The 27,309-nt window shown below is 41.6% G+C and overlaps 1 protein-coding gene across 1 annotated transcript in view; it reads right to left on the bottom strand.

The window, feature by feature from the left end:
- The window catches only part of cox16 (cytochrome c oxidase assembly factor COX16), a 51,144-nt gene extending 25,318 nt beyond the window's left edge, over positions 1-25,826 (bottom strand). The window contains exons 1-2 of the mRNA XM_072569195.1: positions 25,657-25,826; positions 7,916-7,993 (exon numbers count right to left, since the gene is read on the bottom strand). Coding sequence (XP_072425296.1) covers positions 7,916-7,993; positions 25,657-25,707 — 129 coding nt within the window. The 5' untranslated portion in view covers positions 25,708-25,826. The remainder of the gene's footprint in view (positions 1-7,915; positions 7,994-25,656) is intronic.
- Positions 25,827-27,309: the final 1,483 nt, after the last annotated feature.

The raw sequence follows: 27,309 nt of genomic DNA, 5'->3' as shown, positions 1-27,309 counted from the left end.
AGATTTATATCTCACTGGGCAGCGACTGTCCAAAAACAACACCCCTTCCCAGCGCTGAATTAAGTATCACTCTATTGACAAACTTGTCCCTTTGTGAGGCTCTAGCCTTGGAATAACCAACTGAACGTTTAGAAGAGGAAGGGAGACAAGAAGGATAGAGAAACCAAAGCATTCGAGAAAATCAACAGTGCACAGCATATGAATAAATGATTAAATTTACTGCACATAAACATTTAGATCATAAGATGTCAAACCAAATGCAGTATGATATCTGCACAACACACTGGTTTTAAGTGATACTTCTAATGACCATTTATAGACAGTCACACATCATTTCCCTTTAATTTTAAACCACTAAAATGCTAAAAGGGTAAAACATTGCCATTTGTTACATCCAATGCAATCTGTCACATTTGTAGCTCTTTACAGCAGAACGCATTTTTCATTGAAATACCAGCCTGCAATAAATCTGTTAAGAAAAAGCCAAATGCAAAACTGTTCCTCTGCTTCCCACTATTTGCTGGCCAACTGTATACAAGCAGCAGCAAGACAGATTCTAAATAAAAACTAAAAGAACTACAGATGCAGGAGAAACAAAAACAGAAAATGCTGGATAAATCTCAGTGGATCTGGCTAGACCATTCTGAGGAAAGGTCACTGGAGACAAAACATTAACTCTGATTTCTCTCCACAAGTGCTGCCAGACCTGCTGAGCTTTTCCAGTATTTTCTGTTTGCATGTGTACCTGTTTAGTTAGACTTAAGCAATATAGAACTGGTCTTTGGACCCTGAAGTATATCCTCTCTTCCTTCATTGTAATAGGATCTTTGATGCAAATAACAAAATACCGTGCAAGAACTGTAACAAACACTTCATTGGACAAACAGACAGAAAACTAGCCAACAGGATACATGAACATCAACTAGTCACAAAACAACATGACTCTCTCTCACTGGTATCCTTATATACAGATAAGGAAGGACACCGCTTCGAATGGGACAATACATCCATCCTAGGATAAGTCAAACAGAGACACGCACGAGAATTTCTAAAAGCATGGGATTCCAACAGGAACTCTATCAACAGAGACATTGAGTTGGACCCCATTTATCACCCCCTGAGAAAAAAAACAGGAAATGACATCACAAACCCAAACATATAAATAGAAAGCATGAATCATCAGCAGTGCTTCGTCTGGAGGCTCACTGAAGATGTTATTGAGTATGTTGATGAAACATCTGAAATTGAACCTTACAGCTCAGTGAGCAAACCTACATCCAGAACCTCAACATGAGCTACAAATCTTCTCAAAACTTGCTAGTATCTCTGAATAACAAATGCCCTTATCCCACTCTCCTTGTGCCTTCTTTCTTTCCCTCAAATCTTGTAGCAGGAATGCTTAATTCCTTAGTTTGAGACAATGCACTATTATCACCAATATGTTATAACCACATTAATTTGCACTTGTAACTCACCAATGTTATTCACCACAAATTTAATAAGTTATTTTATCTTAGTCAACCTTGCATCTCTGCAGTCACCTCTACCATCTTTGTATGTATAAGCTGCATTTTAATGCTGTTCATCCCTTCCACTCCTCTACAAGCCTTTTAACTTCATTGTACTATTTCAACATGGTGCGTTCCTGTGCCATATTAATTTAAAGCCTCCCCTAAGCTCCAGTTGCACTCCATTAGGGCATTTATCCAAGCTCTGAGGTGCAAACCCTCTCATCTTATACTGATCCCTCCTGCCCAGAAATCTACTCAATTTTCTGGGAGCTGACAACCCTACCTTCAGCATTACTCCACCAACCGCACTAATCTATCTTATCTCACTGCTCCTGGGCACACAAGGATATAGTGCTGTCAAAAATCCAGGTAGCACTAACTTTAATGTCTTGAACTCTAACTGCAGGATCTTAGCTTTTACTTTCAGTTCAAAAATGAACCATGAATTCTGGTTATTGTCCTTCATTCTCCAGAATGTTCTCAACTTCCCTGCTCTTCAGTCAGTCCTGACTAAGCTCACCTTTCACAAGGAAGAAGTTAGAGCCAAACATATACATCTTGAAGAATGATTAAACTGACTTCTTCCATTATTTTCTTCCTTAAATTTGTGGCCCAACCATCTTTACCATGGCAGCAGACAGCATGGGATAACGATTCAACGTGAGAGTGTGCATCATCTGACTTACAGTGAGCAACACCAAAAATGTATGTACATTTCGTGCACAATATAGCTAGAGCTAGTAGGGTTGCAGGTTTAAAAGAATAGCGAAATGCTTCAGTAAGCTACAGCAGATGTTATCCAAACAAAATAGTGACCAGACATTGGTATGCATTGCAAGTAGAATTAGAAAGCTTATATCATTTCAAACCTGAATGCAGAAATTCTAATCCATAATAAACAACGGCTTGGGAAACCAAGGTTGCTGAATCAATGAATGAGACAAGATTAAGTAATCTCATTTATTAACACATATAGAGTCATAGAGATGTACAGCACGGAAACAGACCCTTCGGTCCAACCCATCCATGCCGACCAGATATCCCAACCCAATCTAGTCCCACCTGCCAGCACCCAGCCCATATCCCTCCAAACCCTTCCTAATCATATACCTGTCCAAATGCCTCTTAAATGTTGCAGTTGTATCAGGCTCCACCACATCCTCTGGCAGCTCATTCCATACACGTACCACGCTCTGCATGAAAACGTTGCCCCTTAGGTCTCTATTATATCTTGCCCCTCTCACCCTAAACCTATGCCCTCTAGTTCTGGACTCCCCGACCCCAGGGAAAAGACTTTGCCTATTTATCCTATCCATGCCCCTCATAATTTTGTAAACCTCTATAAGGTCACCCCTCAGCCTCCGATGCTCCAGGGAAAACAGCCCCAGCCTGTTCAGCCTCTCCCTGTAGCTCAGATCCTCCAGCCCTGGCAACATCCTTGTAAATCTTTTCTGAACCCTTTCAAAAGGAGATCAGAATTGCACGCAATATTCCAACAGTGGCCTAACCAATGTCCTGTACAGCCGCAACATGACATATCCTTTTCCACAGTAAATACTGATGCAAAATATTCATTTAGTATCTCCCCCATTTTCTGTGGCTCCACACAAAGGCCGCCTTGCTGATCTTTGAGGGGCCCTATTCGCTCCTTAGTTACCCTTTTGTCCTTAATATATTTGTAAAAACCCTTTGGATTCTCCTTAATTCTATTTGCCAAAGCTATCTCACGTCCCCATTTTGCCCTCCTGGTTTCCCTCTTAAGTATACTCCTACTTTCTTTATACTCTAAGGATTCACTCAATCTATCCTATCTATACCTGACATATACTTCCTTCTTTTTCGTAACCAAACCCTCAATTTCTTTAGTCATCCAGCATTCCCTATACCTACCAGCCTTCCCTTTCACCCTGACAGGAATATACTTTCTCTGGATTCTTGTTATCTCATTTCTGAAGGCTTCCCATTTTCTAGCCATCCCTTTACCTGCAAACATCTGCCTCCAATCAGCTTTCGAAAGTTCTTACCTTATACTGTCAAAATTGGCCTTTCTCCAACTTAGAACTTCAACTTTTAGATCTGGTCTATCCTTTTCCATCACTATTTTAAAACGAATAGAATTATAGTCGCTGGCCCCAAAGTGCTCCCTCACTGACACCTCAGTCACCTGCCCTGCCTTAGTTCCCAAGAGTAGGTCAAGTTTGGCACCTTCTATAGTAGCTACATCCACATACTGAATCAGAAAATTGTCTTGTACACACTTAAGAAATTCCTCTCCATCTAAACTTTTAACACTATGGCAGTCCTATTATTCTTACAGATAGCTGAGATCTCCTTACAAGTTTGTTTCTCAATTTCCCTCTGACTATTTGGGGGTCTATAATACAATCCTAATAAGGAATTAATCCCTTTCTTATCCCAGTTCCACCCAAATAACTTCCTTGGATGTATTTCCGGGAATATCCTCCCTCAGCACAGCTGTAATGCTATCCCTTATCAAAAATGCCATCCCCCCCGCCTCCTCTCTTGCCTCCCTTTCTATCCTTCCTGTAGCATTTGTATCCTGGAGCATTAAGCTGCCAGTCCTGCCCATCCCTGAGCCATGTTTCCATAATTGCTATGATGTCCCAGTCCCATGTTCCTAACCATGCCCTGAGTTAATCTGCCTTCCCTGTTAGGCCCCTTGTATTGAAATAAATGCAGTTTAATTTATTAGTCCCACCTTGTCCCTGCCTTCCCTGACTGTTTGACTCACTTTTGTTCTCAGCTGTACCCGTCTCAGATCATATCTTTTAGAAGTTTGGCTACTCAGTATCAACTACAGCTAATTCTGCAAGGTAGATGCCTTTTCAGTTGCCTCTGGGTCTTTTCTTTTTAAATCATCTATCAAATTATTTTAGATCAATAATGGAATACTGTGTGACAGGGAAACTAGCAGACCCACAATATCACAGCACTGAGTTTGTTGGGAAAAAAAACTCTTCTACTTCTTCTAAACAGCCTTGCAGCAGAGCCTCCCCACCCCACCAGCAAAATGCCATTAAAAAAGATTTCTCTGTTCCAGCTGTTCTACCACATCTGTGTTTTAAATCTTGCCAATGAGCCATCTGCTGCTGACTCAAAGTGCTTCGAATTATCTGAAAACTTTGCATTTTGTGCTTGGTTCTTTTGCAGCACCAGATTGCAGTTTTGAGCATTACAAATAACAGACGAGTGCAAATGAGGACTTGCATGTCAATGCTATCACTTATTTTTAACTCCATAAAATCTCTGCAATTGGACAGTTCAGAATAAATAATAAAGCCAAGTAGGACTGACCTGATTAACCATGCACATGCTCACTCAACATCAAGGTTTGGAAATCAGCTTGAGCACGTGAGAGACAAAACAGCAGTCCTGAACTTGTCACGGTGAGCATTTTGTAAAAACAAAACTTAGAATGATGGAACAAAAATCACAATTTATTTAAAGACCCAAATGAACGCAGAAAGCGATTTTTCTCTTCATGTGGTGTTTCTGCTGTCTTAGCGTTGCTAATCATGACCAAGGTATCATTATGGGACAAGGCAAAGATGCCCTCAAGAACGTATTCAGTTGATATGAGACTTGAACTGATGTTGTTGGCATTACTCTACACTCTGGCCATTTCGCCAACCGAGCTAATAAACCTGCAAGGTGATTACAGCAAGCTATTAAAGTGGTTGATAAAAATGTTAACCCTTTAAAGACTAAAAATGAAGGAGCCACTATTTCCAGTGCAATGAAATACATTAAATTCCCCAACTTAGCTTTTCCTGTTGTATTGGGTAGCCAATTCACCAATTACAACATTCACCTGTTGATTAGTGGGCAGCATGGTGGTTCAATGGTTAGCACTGCTGCCTCACAGCGCCAGGGACCTGGGTTCAATTCCTGCCTCGGGCAACTGTCTGTGTGGAGTTTGCACATTCTCCCCATGTCTGCGTGGGTTTCCTCTGGGTGCTCCGGTTTCCACCCACAGTCCAAAGATGTGCAGGTTAGGTGCCCATAATGTTAGGTGGATTAGTCAGGGGTAAATATAGCGCGGGGGTTTCGCTTCAGAGGATCGGTGTGGATTTGTTGGGCCGAAGGGCCTGCTTCCACACTGTAGGTAATCAAGGTTCAACTGTTTGAATGCAATGTTTTGAGTATGAGAAGGCATCTTCAAAGTTCATATGAGGTGTTGCAATTGTCAGGGCAGCCTCAGTGCAAAGTCTACTAACAGGCTATAAGATATCCAATGCGTAACAAAATGAGATTTTGAAGAGAATATAGAGGGGAAACAGAACACACCAAACCACTGACTGAAACAATCCTCATTTTTATGCCGGCAGTATGAAACCTAAGGGAGTGACAAGAAAAAGTTACACAAGGCCCAAGTAACACTCTGGTTTCTGCTCTGCACTGTTCTAACAAAAAATCAAATGCATAACAATTGAAATATATTGGAATTATACTCAAATAATATTTCTGTCAAAATGTCTCAAGGATATAACTATTCCCAATGGCAACACACGAATGCACCTGGAACACACTAACACTTTCATTAAAGCAGATCAATCGCACGAGAGCCCAAATGTTTACCCTCAGGATGTGAATGAAATGCTACAAAAAGTGAAGAAAATCTACAAATAATGGTACGGGTTTTGAAATCTGATGGGATTTTGGAAAAAAACCTGAAATAGAACAACTTATGCCTTTAGTTAAATTTTCCAACCCAGTCAGCCGAGATGAGCGTTACTAAAAAGCAAATGCCATCACATTTCCGAGAGGAATAATGCATAACATAAAACTGAACACATTTGGCAAACATTGATACTAAGTCAGCATTGTCATAAAAATGTCTACAAGCTGGCTGACGTAGGGAACAGAAATATTACCTTGGTGCAATACAATACTACCCCCGACACCCCTCCCCACACCCGGCAGGTATATAAAACAAACTCTGAAACAAAAATGCATTAAATTACTAGATTTCAGGAGATATTCAGAAAGAAGAACATCAGTCAATGGGTAGCAATCTTTAGGGGTCACAAGAATAGCCAGGCATCCTAGTGCAGGTGAGCCAGATCACATTGCTGGCATTATGTACAAGCATTCTGAACCGGTCAGCAATTGAAAGGATCACAAATACTGTGACACAATGACTTTCAGCTGGTATCTGCTCCTTCCACGATTGGAGATCAGTTTAGAGTTCAAGAAGGTGAATTACCTAATTTTCAAAAGCACCCTCTGAAATGTGCTTCAGTATCAGCGAACAAACATAGCTTTTTGCCTAAAAGCAGAATGTGCAATCTGTAAAAATTACATGCTTTCTCAAAACAAATTGGAAGTCAAGATACAAAATTAACTTTAAAATCTGATGAAGGAGAACTAAATTTAAAGATCTATTTTGGAGTTATTAGTATACTTGAATTTCTAAGATGGCGCCTAACCCTAGTTACTTCCACTAAAAGATGATATTAAGTAGCTTCTCTCATTCCTTCTTCCAAAATCTTTCAAAGCCTTCGCTGTAAATGCAATGGGAAGAAAATAATGAGCTATACTGCTTTGAGAAAAGAACCTACTCTGCTCCTCATCAGGCAACTGCAAAGAGCATAAACCTGTCCAAACTATTACTCACCCATACTCATCCATAAACAAAATAAAATGCAAATTAGTAAAAGGCCCTTTTTCCTTTTACAAGCAAAATGAACAAACTATAAAAAAAACTTAAAACAGACAGCTTTGATGCCGCTACCAAGGAATCTGGGTCTTTGGCAGGAAAATTCAGCCTCCAAACACATAATTCATGTGAACAGACAACAAATGGCGTATGAAGTACAGCTGTAATTCCTTTTGCAGATCAATAGCCTTTGACAGTCCAGTGCTCACACTTCATGAACAGCAACCTAGATGAACCACAAGAGTATCGATAGCTTCAGAACACATAGGAAGAAATTGCAAAGGAATATATATAAGGCATGTTTTTAAAAAAACAAAGTCAATCTTTATGGATGTGTTATGACACACTTCCAAAACTTTTATGCTCAGAGATGTGGGCTGAAGTTGTACTTTATAACCCAGAGGTGAGACATGACCATTGCATCAAAAGATCCTTGGTAACATACCTACAAGCTCCACTTCATTATATAACTACCAAAAAGTGTGCAGCCTCTCAAAATTAGGAGGAAGAGGACATTTCTAGCTTATTCAGCCTTTCTGATAGAATGCATCACACTGCTTCAAAGATTATTTTCATTTGCTAGTTTACAATGTTACGGATTTAATAGTGCAATTGCAGAGTTGCATACAGTTTCAGATAGTAATGCTGATCAATAAGCAAGCCTCAGATTATTATGCGTTGCAGCAGTTAAAGGCTTTGAAATAGAGGACCTTTTATTGCTCACCTTCCTCTTCACTTTTTGAACATCATAGCGAACTTGTGTAAATTCACGAAGGCCAAAGGAACCACCAGTAATAAGCAGCTGTGGAACAAAAAATAAAAGAATTTACTTTGCTAACTTAAATAATACACAAATACTATGGGGGAGTCTGAGAGCTCATGTTAATGTGTTTGCAAAATAAGGCTTCAGTGATGGAGAGAGACTAGAGAAGTTAGGGTGGTTATCTTTAGGGCAGTGACGATTTTGGGGAAACTTCACAGGGTCATTCAAACTGAAGAAGGGATTTTGATGACACAGAGTAAGACAGTTTCTATTCTCAAGGAGGTCAGCAATCATAGAACACAGATTTAAGATAACTAGCAAAGTGAGGGGTACCAACAGAGAAAGACAACTTTGAAAAAAACATAGGAGCTTCTACGACCTGAAATTTGCTGCCTGAAAGATGTATTCTCTTTTAAAATAGGAATGAATGGCTCTTTTAAATGGTTGACACACCATGGGCAAAGTGACTTCCTTCGGTGCTGGCTTAATTCTCATTTCCTTTTGGTGACATTTACAGATTTCAATCCCCTGCAAATGGCTTTCAAGCTACACACGTCACGGAGGAAAATGACGGAAAATAAATAAGAATTGAGATAAAAGAACAGCATTTCAAATTAAACTTGTAAAGTGAATTGTATTCCATGTTAGTATACCCTAGAAAAACAGTTTTGAGCATGGGCACAGTTGTACAAATTGATCACCTGAAGTTACTAGGTCACGAAACAGTGTAATTATAGAGAAGCACAAACATCCCCATTTTCCCACACCAAGCTGAAAGTCAAACAGTCTTTTTTTAGCAATGTGCAAATTTCTGGCAATCAACACAATATTCTGTATCATTTACACTCCATCAAATACTGATACAGTACATAAAGACAAGAAATTGGACTAGTCACATAAATACTATGGATGCAAGAGCATGTCAAGGACTGGGGATTCTGTAAGCATATAACTCACAGCCTGACTCCCCAAAGTCTGTCCACCATACATAGGTCACAAGACAGGACTGTGATGGAATACTTTACTCACTTGCACCCCTCCAGCTTGACACCATTCAGGATAAAGCAGCCTTTCTTCATTATTTTCTCCCTCCACTAAAGCACACGTTGACTACTGTGTGCCATCTACAGGATGCACTGCAACAACTCACCAAGACTGCATCAGTAGCACCCACCAAACCAATGATCTCTCCTATCTAAAAGGACAAGGGCAACAGATGCACTGAAACATCACCACACGAAAGTTGCCCTCGAAGCTACACATGATCTTGAACTGGAACTGTATATACTACCACTGGGCCTTGAGACTGAAATGTGTTTCCCAACAGTAATGTAGGTACATACAAGATGGACAGTAGCATTTCAAGGTAGCAGCTCATCACTACCTTTGCAAAGGCAATTATGGCAGAGGTTGCTGTGCTCGTTAACACCCACATCCCATGAGCAAATTAAAAAAGGCTGCCTGAAACCATCCATCAGCCTCAGTCCTAAAATACTGCATATTCTCGTGTAAAAGTCGAATTCTTCAGACAATTTTTAAAAGTTCAATTTATAGGTTCGATTATTATACAGGCCCGAGTTTTGAGGGGCTGAAATTCATCCTGCAGCTCAAAATACCGTATTATTAGCAGAAGTCGATTTGATCACTCAACTAATCCCAAGTAAAGAAGAACAACACAATGAATTACGGTAAAGGGAATTACCAGATCAAAGCAAGGGAAACAAGAACGAATTATTGGTAGTAAATTTTATTTATATATACTGGTACAAAAATTTAACATGTCAAAGATTCAGTGAAATCCTGCAAAATCACACTGTTCAACATCGTCATGGCCTGGTATAATGGCACACTTAAAATGAAACATTTATTAAATTCTGAATGTGTAAGCGTGTTGAACTTTCCTGCCAAATTCTTCCTTTTCCCTCCCATTTACTCTCGTATGTAAGGAACCTCAGCAATATTTGTCAAAGAATTAAAGATATTTGCAGTTAATATATCTCACTTTTATTCAGATATAATGGCACAATTAAAATGATTTACTTTTTAAAGATATTGACTTTTGGATGTATAGTGAACAAAGTTTGGTGGCACGGTGGCTCAGTGGTTAGCACTGCTGCCTCACAGCGCCAGGGATCCAGGTTCGATTCCTGCTTTGGGCGATTGTCTGTGATGAGTTCACACATTCTCTCCGTGTCTGTGCGGGTTTCCTCCGGGTGCTCCGGTTTCCTCCCACAATCCAAAGATGAGACGCAATATAATAAACAAAGAGTGATGAGTAGAGTTACCAGTATGAATGAATGCGATTTTGTTTAAGTGGGTTAATAGGAACGTGTAGTTTCCTTTGTAAGAGGTTTATAATGCAATATAGTAGGATCAACTTTTACACAAGGTACATGGAAAATACAAGAATCGTTTGGCCAACAATAAGGGGTCGACAAGTATATACAGTACATGATCTTCCATACCAGTCTACACCATAAAAGATAACAAACAAAGGTGCAAAATACTCACTTTACAGTATAACACTCGATACAATTTGTGTTAAACACAAGGACATTAATCTGCCTTAGATACACAGTTGAATTATCTGGATAATTAATATTAGTTGTAGAACATTGACAGAATCAATGCTTAAAATAAATGGGAAACAAAATGTAACTGTCTACACAGTTGAACTCAAAGCAAGAAGCCACTGTGGAGAATATCGTATCCCCAAAACTGTTTGTCAGGCATCATGAAAGGATGGACTCACAATGGCAGCGTCTCAACATTACAAAATATTGGGAAATCCCACTACAATAGGATAGGAACACTGCTGTGAAAGGTAGTGAGGGGAAGCTAAGTGGATATTTCCCATTCCATCAATTGTCTCATAATGGAGAGATTTTTGTCTGCTTTATCACTTACAGATCTGTTCAATGTCATGCTCAGGTCAACACTCATTCAGCATATTGGGCACAACAGGTGATTAAAACATACCTTGGCCTCAAACTTAAAGCGCTAAAATAGTAAAGGGAATACCTTTATTTCACATTAATATACACAACATTCGTAACTCACAACAAATTGTTGCGACAAATAATAAGCTCCCTTATATTTGTGATAACTATGCGAAACTCATTAGGCACTGCATGTACAGACAGAATCATAGATTCCACACCTGCAGTGTGGAAACAGGCCAGTTGGCCCAACAAGTCCACACTGACCCTCCGAACAGTAACCCACCCAGATCCATTCCCCTACCTATTACTCTACATTTACCCCTGACTAGTGCACCTAACCTACACACATCCCTGAACACTATGGGCAATTTAGCATGGCCAATCCACCTCATCTGCATATCTTTGGGTTGAGGGGGGGAAAACCAGAGCACCTGCAGCAAACCCACGCAGACATGGGGAGAATGTGCAAATTCCACACAGACAGTCGCCAGAGGCTGGAATCAAACCCAGGTCCCTGATGCTGTGATAACAGTGCTAACCACTGAGCCACCATGCCACCCTGACATGAGTTCAATGACCTTCTTCCTTAAAAACTATGATCACCCCAGAGGTTGTTCAAGGTACTACTTATTACTGACTCGAGCTAAACTTCTGTCCATCACACTCGATATGTGGACATCATGAATAGATTACCACCAAAGTCACAATAAACTTGTATAAGTTTCACATCATCTGTACCTACTTTTAGGTCACCTAATTGATTGAGGACTATAATTAGTTAACTAAAGAGGCAACTCTACTTGAGGAATACAGGTAGTTAACTAACAAATAAACCAATATATACATTGAGTATTTTGACTTAACATAAAAAGAATGGCAGGGCACCTCAGACAATGAAGGGCACACCCTATTACGAGTGATCATCCCACATCTTGAGAGTTTGCAGCTGCAGAGGGTCTGGGTGCCTGGCATTCAGAAGAAGTGTAGTTTAGGAGGACCATGTGCCTGGTGCCCTCCATGAGCGAGCAGAGAGATGGAAGGAGAAAACTAACTATGGAGCTGGAGAATGTGCAGGAGGGAAGCCTTTAGATTCTTCAGGCATTGGGACCAGTTCAGGTGAAATTGGGAATCGATCAGGACGGTAGGTGCCCCTCAGCATTTGTCAGTGTTTTTGTTTCTTTTCAAAACCATTTCAGTCGATGAAAATCCCAAGCAGGGCCACAAATACAGGAGGGAGAAAAGCGGGGCAGGTATCGAAAACTAGAGAGGGGCTTTAGAAAGCTGCACAGAGATTGGAAAATAGACAAAAATGAGTCTCATGAAAGGAGGGGCTTGGGAGTATAAATTTTAAGCTACATCAGAAAGATCATGTAGAAAAGGAACCGGAATGCAACTTAATGCGCCTACTTAACAGGGTTTTTAGAGAAAAGAGAGCGCGGGGTAAAGATGGAGATAGGATGACAACGTTGATTGAAGAAACAATTATGGCTGTGACAAAGGGTGATACATTAAATGTCTTAGCTCGTTTGATCCTGTAAACCATGGAACAAAATGAAGGGGGAATGGCCGTGCTGGGTACACACTACAGACCTCCAAACAGTTTGACTATCTCAATGTTGATAAAATATAGATTGTTGATTTCAGAATTTCATAGTTTGATTTTACTCCTTGGGATTTTCACAGAGTGAAATGGTTTTAAAAAGAAACAAAAAACACTGACAAATGGGCTACAGCAATTACCTGACCACACGATAGACAAAGTTCACAAAAATCAACATGGAATGTAGAAATAAAAGCAAAGTAGTGCAGATGCTGGAGGTCTGAAACGGAAACAGATGGAAACAGAAGTTGCTGGAGGAACTCAGTATGCCTGCAGCATCTGTGGAGAGATAATGTTTTAGCTGTAAGAGGCCGCTTTATCACAAAATGAATAAAACGAAGCCGGTCTAAAATGAAATTGGGATTTTATCAAAAGGCACCAAAACCAATGAACTCAGGCAGGTGTGACAAATCATCTACTTTGATGAACAACTTTATGGGAACTGGCGCATTGGAGATGGAACATCATTTGAAATTAGCAAATCAAAGTAAACGCAGCTTGCGGAGAGTGAATACATAAAACAAGCTTATATTACAAGGTGCCAGTTCCAGCTGAAAAGAGATTAATTAGTGACTGTAGAACTGAAGGTGCAAAAAGCTCTGTGAGTCAACAAGGAAAACAGAGAAGTGATAAGACAGATCACAAAGAAACATCAGAACATAGAACTCAAAAGAAGAACTGTAACATTGACTATAATACAAAATAATAACTGTGATCTCAGATTAAAATCTTACAGCTCGATGCCATCCCACTGACTTTAAATTGTATGTTCCTTTCACCTGGTTCTGGACTGGAAACTAAACCTTTGTAACTTTCTACTTGCATCATCACATGCATACTTGACATTGCACCTTTACTTTCTCCCCCTCAGCAATATCAGATAATAAAATTGCTTTCTTTCACTCAACCTTATAATTGGCTCCACTCTGATCAGTGGAACATAGTTAACGTTTTAATTGAAAGAGTACAACGTCACACTAAAAAGGATGCATCTTTGTTCACGGCTGAAAAGATGTGAGTGAATTCACACCTCTTCACCTAATCACAAAAGTGATGAAGAAAGAAGATCAAATCTGTAAGGAAACTCTTGAAAAATGCAAGAGCAGAACAGTAATAGTGGGGGAATTCAATTACCTTAATAGCTGAGATGCAGTGAGGTTAGAAGATACAGAGAGCATGTAATTGCTGACTACATTCAAGGTAACTTTTTTTTTTAAGGTCACTATGTGACAAAATGAACAAGATGTAGGTGGAATGGGGACTGGTGGAAGATTTAGTTTCAGGCAATGGAGCTGAGCAGGTGAAAGGACTATCAATGGGGGAGTACTTTTGTTGTAGTTAGTGTAATTTAGTTATACTTAGCACAATTATGGAAAAGAACAAAGATAAATGATGAGCAAGGTTTCGAAATTCTGAGAGAAGGCCAACTTGATTAGGCAGAGAAACAACTTAAAATTGTATTGGAAACAATCATTTCAAGATTAAGTGGTGCCAGAGCAATGGGAAGAAAAACAATCCAAAGAGTTTGGGTAAATGTTGTTTTCTCTCAGAGACAGATAGGACAGTAGATTCTAGAGATGACAAGGTGATAGTAGGCAATGTAACACATAGAAGAGAAGCTTGCATGAAACACAAAAATTGGAGAGGGTTCAGAAAAGATTTACCAGGATGTTGCTGGTAACGGAAGCCTTGAGTTATAGGGAGAGGCTGGGACGTTTTCACTGGAATGTAGGAGGCTGAAAAAGTCATGAGGAGCATAGCTGAGATAAACAGCAAATGCCTTTTCCCAAGGGTGGGAGAGTGCAAAACTAGGGGGCATATTTTTAAGGTGAGAGGAGAAAAATTTTACAAAGGGATCTGAGGGGCAACTTCTTCACACAGAGGGTGGCCCGAATGAACTGCCAGAGGAAATGATCGATCCAGGTACAGTTAAAAGGCATGTGGACAGGTAATGAACAGGAAAGGTTTAAGAGGGTTATGGGCCAAACTCAAGCAAATGGGACTAGTTTACTTTGGAAAACTTGGTCAGCATGGATGAGTTGAATGGAAGGGTCTGTTTCAGTGCTGTATGACCCAGAGTCCAGAAGAGAACAGAAATACAGGGGTGAACGTGAATTGGAAACTAGACCAGCAAAGAGATGGAATATTAGCAAGTAAAATCTAAAATGTTTATAACTGTATCAAAAGCAACAGAATAACTAAGAAAACAGGCGATCAGAAAGGTGACCAGTGTGTGAAGCCACACTTGTGAGCAAGATTCTTAATGAAGACTTTGCCAATGTCTCCACAAGTCAGGGGCCTATGATGAATTGCAGTTGATAAGTAACAGTGAAATATTGGATTGGATAAACATTGTGAGAGAAGGAGCATTAAAGTGTTTTGCACTTACAAAAAGAGATAACTTGCCAAACCTGGATGAAACGTAACTCAGGTTGTTAAAAGTAAGGAAGAAAAATGCAGAGGATGAAACTCTCAAATTTCATCCTTCTTGGCTAGAAGACCTGTGCCTGTCCTCTGGGGATCTGAGGATTTTGTTCTGTAATTCACAAAATGAGCAAAAATTGGAGTAACTAGAGGCCAGAGGGACCATATAAACCTTTATTCAGAAAACCATGAATCAATCAGGGCATAGGCGAATGAAGAAACATCTGCATGAATTTGTGAAGGGAAGGTTGGCCTGGACTAATTTCCAAGATTTTGAGGAGATGTCAAGTAACGTTGCTGAGGACAATGAGTTGGATATGATCCATATGGCTTTTGGTGAGGTTTTTGACATGGTCTCATGTGGCAGGCTTATCAAAATGGTAAAGCCTTGGTATTAAAAGGAGATGACAAATTAGATCCAAAATTAGTTAGTGGCAAGAAATAAAGGATAACGGGGGTCTGGTGTTTCTCTGATTAACTTTTTAAATCAGCTAAGTCTTTCAGAGCTGAGTATAAGCCATTTGCATTTTTGTAGTCTAAATGAGTGATTAGACCCAAAAGTTGAGGGTTTCATAACAAAACCAAGCTGTAGATGGTGCAAAAATATAGGTCACCTGATTGACTGCGAGGGAGGAATGTTTTAGAATGTGGCACAGTAGAGACGGTCTGGACAGTTGGGCTGGAGAATGAAAAATGAAATTACTTCACACGTCTATGGATTCAATGCATTTTGAAAGGAGCATCAAGGGAAAAGAATGTATAATAAATAGGAGGGGAATGTGGAATAACAGAGGCACTTTGGAGTATATGAACACAGATCACGAGAAAAGTACAGCTTGGGTTGTAAGATGCTTAAAAGGCATACTGCACACTTTGCTTTATCACTTGAAGCACACAATACAAGAGCAGGGAAATTATATCAGAACTCTAGAAAGCACTGTTAATCCACAGTTCAAATCTTCTGGTCACCACATTACAGGAAAAGTATGATTGCACAGGAGATGGTACAGAGGGGATTCATAAGGATGTTAGCAAGACTAGAAAATGTTAGCTGTAAATAAAGATTAAATACACTTTCTTTGGAACAGAGGCAACTAACATTCAAAGGTGTGCAAAATTATGAGGGATCTGGGTACAGCAAACAAGGGGAGCTTAGCATATGGGATCGAAAAACAGGGGAACACAGATTTAAAGTGTTCAGTGGGTTCAAAGGGAGAGGATGAAAGGCCTTTCCACTGGAGGATTGTCAGGAGTTGGAACTCATCACCTGAAAAGGGAACAGCGGTGGTAACTTACATCACATTTCAAAAGTATTCTTTTGTCCACTTAAAGAGTGGGACCTGCAGTGCCATAGACCTAATGCAGGAGGGTGAGATAATTGAGTGGCATAGGCATGACAGACTGTGGTGTCATAAAATTTTTATACATTGAAGCCATCGACTCTCATTCCTGCAGTTTGTAAATTGTCCCTGGAGATTGCTTTTGTTCAAAAATAAAACAAACAGTTCTTGCTTCTCCCAAACTATCTGTCTATCCCATTGTGGCCCTAATTCATCATATCACAGTCTACATGAACATCTTGCTGACCAAGGTTCTTGATGCTGCATTGACTCTCTCCAGCATTATCAAGTTTTGCATCAGGCAATTTGTGGTGCAAAACGATTAATTTGGAGGCTGAAGAAAAAAACACCTGAATAGGACACAGTACAGCAAACTCTGGGCCAATGCTGCTAGTTCATGCCCAATAATTTTACTTACAGTCATTTTCTTCTGCCAATTGCAGCTGTCTGCACACAGCTAACTTTTGACGACCTTGATAAGCAATCACATTCACAAGAATTTTAATGACTGAAGCCATTACTACAGGTTTATTGAGCAATAATCTACAGTTAATTATCTGCTGTGAATTTTTATGCCAATTTAAATTTTGCTGGTTTTAAACGCAAGAGGAGCTTCTCAATTGCTCACAGACAGGCAGAGTACAACTGCATCTGAAATCCTTGCTGACTTCAGTCGTCCAAAGCTATTTTGGCCACACCCTTAAACAAATACAACATACATACGAAATAGCTTCAGGCCAAGCTACTTTCCTTCAGGTTCGAGGTCAGCTACTATCATTTTAACACAATGTACGACCTGTTCCTATGTACAGAACATGGCTTCTCGAAAGCTGATCTTCACAAAATGAATACTCTGCCAGAAATTATCAACTGGCATGCCAAGCTCTATCAGCACACAGGTGGGCAGATTTCCGATTTGAAGCAAAGCGGAGTACGTTTACATATATTTGACAATTCAAATTCACTAAAAATGGTAAATAGAGCTCTTCCTTCCATGCGCACAAAATCAAGTAGAATATTGACTCTACATCTTCATGGCACAGTGTGCAAAAGGTCTATAATTTTGGTTGTGGCACCACTCTTACAATTCAAATGGCCATGATATAGGGAAGTAAGGAGTAAAGGAAATTTAGGCTGCACTGAAATCATGACCACTCGTTCCCTGAAGATGAGCTATGACCATTTCTTTTCACAGGTCTAAGACCAAATAGTCTACAAGCCCAGTGGCCAAGAGCCAGCCCTTTCACAGAACTCCCATTGACTTCTCGGGCTTGTTAATTACTACTTTGTAGGTTGCAAACTATTCAGGAGTCCTGTGCACAAAAGGGAATTAATCACCTAGGAAGTGCTTTTCAAAGTAGTGCATATGAATCAATATTCCCTGCTGAAAATGTATTTGCTGGAGCACATGGACTTAACATATTCCAAAAGAAATCCAAATTAAAGATACTGATACCACACCATTCAACTAGTGGTACCTGTTACAGAGATGCTCACATGGAGAGAGGCATATTTTGATAGCAGCCTTGTCTTTTAGAAAAATGCGCATCATTCTTCCAAAGATTGTCCATCAGCAACTGCAATATGCTCAATGTTAATTGCATCCCTGGCCATATTAGGCATGATATTCCCTATCCTCCTTTAACAGGATTTTCCAATTAATGTGACAGTGTACAGCATACTTTAAGAACTGCTTGCATGTAGTTGCATATTCTAGCCACTAAGTGGCAACAAAAACCTTTTGCCTCAGTATTTTGCATGCTTTACTCAAATTCATCTTGTGCTGAAGCTTAATTTTTCTGATTAGTTTCTCAAATTTTTATCTCTGCATTTTGTGATCTCCCTCTGTTAAGTGGCTGAAGCAATTTGTTTTGTCTTGCAAATGCAAACGCCATCAGTTAGTTTGGTCATGTGCACATTCTCTCTTCATAAGCGCTTAAAGGGATTGTACTGAGAACTCACTGGTGGTAGCACTGGACTGACTGGTGGCTTGGTTTAGTAAAGGCCACTTTCACCATGACAGTTTAAAGTGTATTATTCAACAGATGTAGCTGGTCACAGGATGGGGAGTGCAGCTTCAGTTCTCCTGGCATTCTTACGGCTCTGAAATGCCATTGTTGGGAATCCTGGAGATAAAAGAATCCAAAGCAGAAATTGCTTGAAGCTTTGCACCAAAACAGTGTTACAGAGGGAGAGGGAGAGAATGAGAATGAGAGAGAGTGAGATAACTTTCCTCACCTCTCAGTGGTCCGTAGTAACTTGTCTTAGAGTGCTCTCAAGCTCAAGTGTTGTGATTTGCAGCGACAACACAAAGCAGGACTTCTGGTATGTTTTAAATTCAGAACAAAGGATAACATTTGCAACTATATTTTGAAATGTAAAAAGCTCTCCCTCCTGTGCACAAACACAAACATAAGAAAGGATAGATTCTAGAGGCAAGGCACGTGTTTGGTTTATTAGCAGAAATAAATAACGGCTTCTAATTTTAGTCCTTTCAGATGGAACCTTTGCAGGCTTGGCTGGTGGTCCCTCGTTCTTCAAAAGGAGCAAACTTTGGAATTTCCTTCCAGACAAAGTCACTATTACGTTCCTGAGGAGTTGAATCTTTACCAGTGAGGCCACATCGGTCTCTCATTCACAGCCGGAGGTGACTGACGTTCAGGAGAAAGCGAGGGACTGCAGATCAGAGACAAAGAGTGTGGCGCTGGAAACTGATGTTTAGGCAGGATTCTGTTCTTCTTGCTAAAGGAATATTCATGTTCTGTTCTCTCCCAGACGAGCCTTGACTTTGGCTAGTTCAAATCCCTTCAGGGCATCATTCCTTCTTAACTGTCCAATGCTGTCCATCCCAGCAACTTACCTGCGCCCCTCAAATTGTGACATCTTGCACCTCCATGTCCTCCACACAACTGACTTTTCTCCTTAAATCAATAGCTTGTAAGAGCTTATTAAGATGATTTCTTTGAAGTTGGTTTTAATTATCTGACTGCCACACTTCCATTCTTCACCATAAATGATTCTAGATTGTAAACCACCACTACATAAACAAAGACTGGCACTGGAAAAGCAGAGCAGGTCAGGCAGCATCCGAGGAGCAGGAAAGTCAATGTTTTGGGCATAAACCCTTCATTAGGAATGTGGGGTGGGGGTGGGGGAGGTGAGGAGAAATTTAATTCAACTAATATTACAAAGAGAAACAGCAATGGCTTGATTCCAGCCATAACATTTACTCACTTGCCAGCAACGCTACCCTTTCCTGTAGAAAATGGGAATAAACTTGAGTGTTTGCAATTTTAGCATCACATTCAAGACAGAAAAGATTGTCACCACACCTCTGTAATGTTGTCCAACTCTGACCCTACCTATAATCACCTGCTGCGTAACCACATATCCTCCAGGCTTTACTACTCCTACGGAGCCTGGACCAATCTACCATATTCCTGCAGCTATCCAAACCTCTGCTGTTATGCCTTAACTTGAATCACGTCATGTTCACCCATCACCCTCGAGCTCACCGACCAACATTAGGTCTCTGTTGCATGACAACCATTTAAAATTTCTCATTCATCAGTTCAAATCCCTCCATGGCACCATTCCTTCCTAATTTTCCGATGCGGTCCAGTCTCCCATCCCAGCAACTTACCTGTGCTTCCAAGCAGTGACATCCTGCACCTCTGTACCCTGCCTACAACTGCCTTTACTCCTTAAACAAGCTCTGAAAAGCTAGCCTCTGTTTGAGCTTTTAATCACCTGATCTCATATCATTGTGAGTGGCTCAATGCTAACTTTGTTAGATCAGATGTAAACCATTTTGGAGCATCCAAGGTGCTACGTCAGTGTCAGAATGTAAAACAAGCTAATGAAACACCATTTTCTTTTTCGTGCATCACTACAGATGCTGCACCTTTCCAGCATTTTCCCTTTTATCACTGATATCTAGGCACCTGCAGCACTTTGTACTGTCGTGTCATCGTTGGCATGAGATTGTGGTTATAGTGAATAATTCAGTTATAAATTCCCATCATCGTGTTTGAGAAATTCCAATTGAAGATTATGATAAACAAAAGCAACATTTGCACCGGAAAATAAGAGATGTTTCATATTAAAATGATGGATTCAAGGACGAGGGCATATGTCAGTAGCAATAGCAGGGTCAGAGACTGGAGAGGATGGGTTTGAGTCTGAACCATGTTCAGAGGAAGGGGTGACAGCAGGACAAGAAGAAAGGGGAAACAAGGCAATTGCTTCTCACAGTGAGCTAGATCTTCAAGATCAAGGTCACAGAACATAAAGGACAATGACAAAGATCATACCCTTCGAAAGAAAGCAGAATATGATTTCGGACACGTAACACCTGGAGTTTGGTCATTCAAATGATCTTACTCTACATTTCAACTCCAGTTGCTCACCTTTGCTTCATGTATATTGATTCCTTCACCAAAAATCTTTCAACTTCATTTCATTAATTTACTTTGTCTCACTGTCCACAGCCACCTGAGGAAAAAGTTCCAATATTGTGTGGAAAACTGCTTCCTGACATCACTCCTGAATAGTGCTAGTTGTAGGAGAAAGTGAGGACTGCAGACGCTGGACAGTCAAGAGTCGAAATGTGTGGTGCTGGTAAAGCACAGCAGGTCAGGCAGTGTCCAAAGAAAAGGAGAATCAATGTTTCAGACATAATCCCTTTATGAGGAATGTAGGGGAGGTGGGAAAGGTGGGAGGGGGGCTGAGAGATAAATAGGAGGGGATTATGAGGCTGGGCAGAAAGGTAACTGGGAAGGCGATAAGTAGATGCAAGTCGGGGGTGATGGTGAGAGGTCGGAGCAGAGAGGTGGGAAGGAGGAATGGACAAGTAGGACAGTGCTGAGTTGAAGGGTTGGATCTAAGATGGGGGGGGGGGGGGGGGGGGGAAGAGAGAGAGGAGAGAGAGAGAGAGAGAGAGAGAGGGGGGAGAGAGGAGAGAGAGCTGGTGAAATCAATGTTGATGCCATGTGGTTGGAGGTTCCCAAGGCGGAAGAGGAGGCTTACTTCCTTCAGGCGTCGGGTGGCTTGGACTTGGCGGTGGAAGAGGCCCAGGACTTGCATGTCCTTGGCAGAATGGGAGGGGGAGTTGAAATGTTCGGCCACAGGGCGGTGGGGTTGTTAGTGTGTGCCCCCCCAGAGATATTCTCTGAAGCGTTCCATGTGTTGGTGTAGAGGAGACCACATAGAGAGCAACAGACACAGTAGATGAGGTGTTTGGATGTGCAGGAAAATCACTGCCAGATGTGAAAGGATCCTTCGGGGCCATGGATGGAGGTGAAGGGGGAGGTGTGGCAAGAGAAGGTGCCGGGAGTGGAGGGTGGGTTTGTGTTGTTGGTGGTGGCGGTGGGGGGGGGGGGGGGGGGGGCGCAGACTTAACGAGGGAGTCACAGATGGAATGGGCTCTGTGGAATAGTTTTAGTTATAGCCCAGATATGCTTTGCTTACCCAAATTCCCAATTCAACATAGTCTCACTAAGTTTATGCAAATAATCCTCTCAGTTTAATGTTTTCCACCCCATTATCATTTTCATGTCTCTAACCATACTTGGAACAACGCTGACACATCTTTATGAGGTCTACTGGCTCCAACAATTCACAATTTTCCTGATGGAGGTCTGACTAAGCCTCTGCAGTGCCAGGTGGTATTCAGGGAGTTAAATGGTGTCATCGGAAAAGGAGGAGGTGGGTCAATAAAAGATGGAAGTGCAGCATGAGTCATGGTCTCATGTGGACTAGAAAATAGGCTAAAAGCAGGAATCAATAGCAAAAGCTTCATGAAAAGAAAAAATGTTAAATTGAATTTACAGATGAAAGTTCCTCATCATGTTACCTTCTGTTCTGTCAGCATCCAGCTACCATGTTTGATTATGTTTCACTTTGTTCTAGTGCCTGTCCCATTGGCGATCCCTGGCTACCAGACTGGGTTATTGCTTTGGGGAACTCCTCTGGTCTACGCACAAGCAGGACTCTGACCTTTCTGTAGCCGGTCATTTTAACACAGCTTCCTGCTCACATGCCCATATGTCTGTCCTCGGTATGGTGCCGTGTTCCAGTGAAAAGCAGCGCAAACCAGAGGAACAGTATCTCATCTTCAGACTAGGCACTTTACAGCCTTCTGGACTTAATATGGAATTCAACACCTTCAAATTGGGAACGATTTCTTTTCTTCCTTTTCACTTGTTGTTATGTCCTCCCCTCCCCTATTCCATTCACTGTCCTTTCAAGTCTGGCAGGACACACATCATTGTTCTTCCATTCTCACATTCTGATCATTCAACATAATCTACTAACATCTTTTCTCACCAGCGCCTTACACCCACTACCCCACACCCGCTCCCCCCCTCAAACTATAGTATAAATGCTGTCCCTTCCACACTTCACATCAGCTCTGAAGAGGAGCCATCTAGACTCAAAATATTAGTTTGCTCTCTCTCTATGGATGCTGCCTGACCCACCATGATCTCCAACATTGGTTGTTTTAAGTGCTCCCATCTCTTCCTTACTTCCCTGCACTTTTCCACCCACTTCACCAGATCTGTCAAATCGCTCACTCTCCCATTAGCCAGTCTACCCCTTTCTCCAGTCGGCCCATGCTCTGCCACTACTGAACCCAATCTTCTTTGTAACACGATCAGAAACAGGGACAGCAGTAGGCCGTCCAGCCCCTTAAGCCTATTGCCCTATTAAATAGAATCGTGGTTGACTGATCTGAACCGTCCTGAAGTCCACTTTCTTTGCCCTTCCACCCCCCCCCCTTCAAAAACCACTGATTCCCCGACTGATCAAGAATCTATGGCACTCTCCCCCCTCCACACAGCCATTCTTACACCCTCACCACCATTAACCCTCCTCCTCTCTGCGATCTGAGAAGATTTGTAGGTCAGGTTGAAGTTCAGGTTGTAAGTTTGCTCGCTGAGCTGATAAGTTTGTTTTCAGATGTGTTGTCACCATGCTACATAACATTATCAGTGAGCCTCCATTGGAGCACTGATATTCTGTACCGCTTTGTATTTGTGGGTCTTGTTCTCTTAATGTATGTGATATCATTTCCAGTTCTTTTTCTCAGAGGTTGATAAATGGGGTCCAAATCAATGTGTTTATTGATAGGAGTTCTGGTTTGAATGCCAGGCTTCCAGGAGTTCCCGTGCATGTATCTGTTTAGATTGTCCTAGGATGGATGTGTTGTCCCAGTCAAAGTGATGTCCTTCTTCGTCTGTGTAAGGTTACTAGTGACAGCTGGTCATGTCTTTTGGTGGCTAGTTTTCTGTCTGTCTGTCTGATGTTGCATTTGGTGCAGTCCTTGCAAGGTATTTTGTAAATGACATTCGTTTTGTTAGATGTTGACACAGGATCCTTTAGGTAGCTGTTTCAGTGTGTTGGTATATTTGTGGGCTACGTGATGCCAAGGAGTCACAGCAGTCTGGTAGTCATTGATATATGATATATTGATGTCTTTAATATATGGTAGTGTGGATAGTCTCAGGGCACGTGTCTTCTTGTTTGAGTTGACTGTTTAAGAATCCGCAGATTATATTCATTAGGTACCCATTGTCCTTGAATACACTGTACAGATATTTTTCTTCTGTAGTTCCTGGGTGCTGCACTGTTTTGTGACCCATATAAATAATGTCCAGATGCAGCTCCATTTGTGGGTATTGGGATGATTGCTCCTATAGTTGAGTATCTGGTCAGCATGTGTGGCTTTCCTGTAGAAACTGGTCTGCAGTTCTCTACTGACTGTTTGTTCCACTGTGACATCTAGGAAGGAGAGTTTTTTGTTGTTCTCTTCCTCTATGGTGAAATTTATGGCAGAAAGGATGTTATTGATGATATTGTAGGTTTCCTCTAATTTGTTCCATTTTGTGATGACAAAGGCATCATCCACATAGCAGACCCAAAGCATGGGCTGGATAATGGGGAGGGCTGTTCATATGAGTCTCTGCAGTACTGCTTCTGCTAACAAACCTAATATTGGTGATCCCATGGGTGTCCCGTTGATTTGTTTGTAGGTCTTGTCGTTGAAGGTGCAGTGGGTAGTAAGGCACAGGTTGAGGATGCTGTCCTTGCTGATGGAGTTGGTGCTGTCTGGTGTTTGTGTCCTTCGTTCCTCTAGCAGTGAGATCATGATTCTTTGGCTATGCTGATGTTAATTGATGTGAATAGAGCCGTTACATTAAAGGAGACCATGACTTCTTCCTCTTCTATCTTGGTGTCTTTGATGGTGTTCAGGAATTCTTGGGTGGAGTGGATGCAGTGTCATGAGTCTTCTCACAGGTATTTCAGTTTGCAGTGAAGTTCCTTTGCTAGTCTGTATGTCGGTGTGCCAGGGAGTGAGACTATGGGTCTCAGGAGCCCTTGTTTTGTGCACCTTAGGTAATCCATAGAAGTGGGGTGAGTTGGATCCATCAGGTTTCCTTTGGAGATCTATCTTGTGAATTTCACCTTAACAGACCAAGACACGTAAATTGAAAGCAGGACAGAACACCAGCGCTTCGCCGGAGGCTCACTGATGATGTTACCGAGCATGGCAATGAAACTCTGAGAACAAACTTACCAACTCAGCAAGCAAACTTACAACCTCTGCTTTTGGAAAAGCAAATCAGAGCAGGACTTAATGTTAAGGTCCTGGGGAATGTTGCTAAACAAAGACGCCTTGGAGTGCAGGTTCATATTGCCTTGAAAGTGGGGTTGCAGGTAGATAGGATAGTGAAGGCGGCATTTGGTTTGCATTGAACATAGGAATTGGGAGGTCATGTTGCAGCTGTACAGGAAATTAGTTAGGCCATTTTTGGAATACTGAGTGCAATTTTGGTCTCTCTCCTATCGGAAAGATGTTGTGGAACTTGAATGGGTTCAGAAAAGATTTACAAGGATTTTGCCAGGGCTGGAGGATTTGGGCTATAGGGAGACATTGAAAAGGCTAGAGCTGTTTTCCCTGGAGCTTTGGAGGCTGAGGGGTGACCTTATAGAGGTTTACAAAATTATGAGGGCCATGGATAGGATAAATAGACAAAGTCTTTTCCCTGGGGTCGGCGAGTCCAGAACTAGAGGGCATAGGTTTAGGGTGAGAGGGAAAGATATAAAAGAGACCTATGGGGCAACTTTTTCACGCAGAGGGTGGTGAGTGTATGGAATGAGCTGCCAGAGGAAGTGGTGGAGGCTGGTACAATTACAACATATAAGCGGTATTTGGATGGGTATATGAATAGGAAGGGTTTGGAGGGATATGGGCTGGGTGGCAGGTGGGACTAGATTGGGTTGGGATATCTGGTCAGCATGAATGAGTTGGACTGAAGGGTCTGTTTCCATGTTGTATATCTCTATGACTCTCTATTAATCCCTGACTCTTCCCCCTCCCCTCCACTCACTCACCAACATGGGAAGTCCGAACCTCAGAGTCCTGCTCCTGTTCAGGAAACCCATGATACCGGACCGAGGGAGGGGCTCCGTCCGACTGCAACCACCTCTTTCCCACAAACTCCGACCACCAAGAATTTAGCGGACCCCTTTGGGCGGTGCACCCTGTGCTTTCCCGTGTTGCGATGTGTGCAGCGCGGATACCGCTCCGGCCGGTACAGCGGCCCCGAACACTCGGGCCCGGCCGACAATTCACTCCAATCCAGTCACTGAGCTTCACATCCTCCTCATCCAGAATGTTTTCATTGCTCGCAGCGTTTCCATTCAATTTGTCACTTAGTAGTATGATGCTGGAGTGATTTTGCATTCTTTTTCTATTATTAGGTTGTTTTACTGACTTTTTGTTTAAAAAAAACTACCATGGAAGTCACCAGATACAGTGAAAGTCAAGTTTAGAAGCGTTTAGCCAGAAGAAACACAAACAGTAAAACTTGGGAGTAATGGATGACGTTCCTGTGGAGCTCCAGGACGTGTATTTCCAACTTTCAGTGGTGGTTAAGTCAAGATTTAAAGAGCCATTCAGCAGGAAAATTAGAAAGGGTAAAAATTATCAGTTCCTTTTAGTTTCAAATTAAAAGGGAACACCACCATTTGCAAGTTTCCTCTGTCCAAGTCACCCACTACCCAGACTTAGAAACATATCACTTATTCTTCCAAAATCAGTTTAAAAAATTACCTTCAGCATCAAAAATTACATAATTTGCGGAAAGTAAGCATTATTAATTGACATCAGGCTCTGCCCATAATTTGTATTCTGCTGGTACACAATTCATGTGCTCCCGCAAGCTACTCACTTAACAAAATGGCAGGTGGCTCCCTCATGTCTTTGTGGGTCAACCTACACTAATTAAATTGCATGCGTTCAAGAAGGCATTACCACCTTCTCAAGGGCAACTATGGACAGGCAATAAACGCTGCCCAGCCAGCAACGACCACAGTTCATAAACAAATTTCTATACATTGCTACATTTGGAACATCAAAGCTGCAAAGTTTTGTGTAATGCCTGTATTAGTGGTGCTATGGATGCTGATTTGTTCAGCTGTGTTTTGTGCATACTCTTCTGTTAATACAGGCCTCAGCACCTACCATTTTCATATGTGAGTAGTCAGTATGAACAGAAGCTAATTCACCAGCAGAATGCAGATTATGGGCAGATCATGATGTCAATCAATAATAGAGTCATAGAGATGTACAGCATGGAAGCAGCCCCTTCGGTCCAACCCGTCCATGCCAACCCAATCTAGCCTCACCTGCCAGAACCCGGCCCATATCCCTCCAAACCCTTCCTATTCATACACCTATCCAAATGTCTTTTAAATATTGCAATTAGATTAGATTAGATTAGATTACTTAGATTAGATTACTTACAGTGTGGAAACAGGCCCTTCGGCCCAACAAGTCCACACCGTCCCGCCGAAGCGTAACCCACCCATACCCCTACATCTACATCTACCCCTTACCTAACACTACGGGCAATTTAGCATAGCCAACTCACCTGACCTGCACATTTTTGGACTGTGGGAGGAAACCGGAGCACCCGGAGGAAACCCACGCAGACACGGGGAGAATGTGCAAACTCCACACAGTCAGTCGCCTGAGGCGGGAAT

The sequence above is a fragment of the Chiloscyllium punctatum genome, chromosome 4 (assembly GCF_047496795.1).
Source record: "Chiloscyllium punctatum isolate Juve2018m chromosome 4, sChiPun1.3, whole genome shotgun sequence".
Taxonomy (NCBI): domain Eukaryota; kingdom Metazoa; phylum Chordata; class Chondrichthyes; order Orectolobiformes; family Hemiscylliidae; genus Chiloscyllium; species Chiloscyllium punctatum.
The sequence above is the reverse complement of the archived record's forward strand: the minus strand, read 5'-3'. Positions and strand labels throughout refer to the sequence as shown.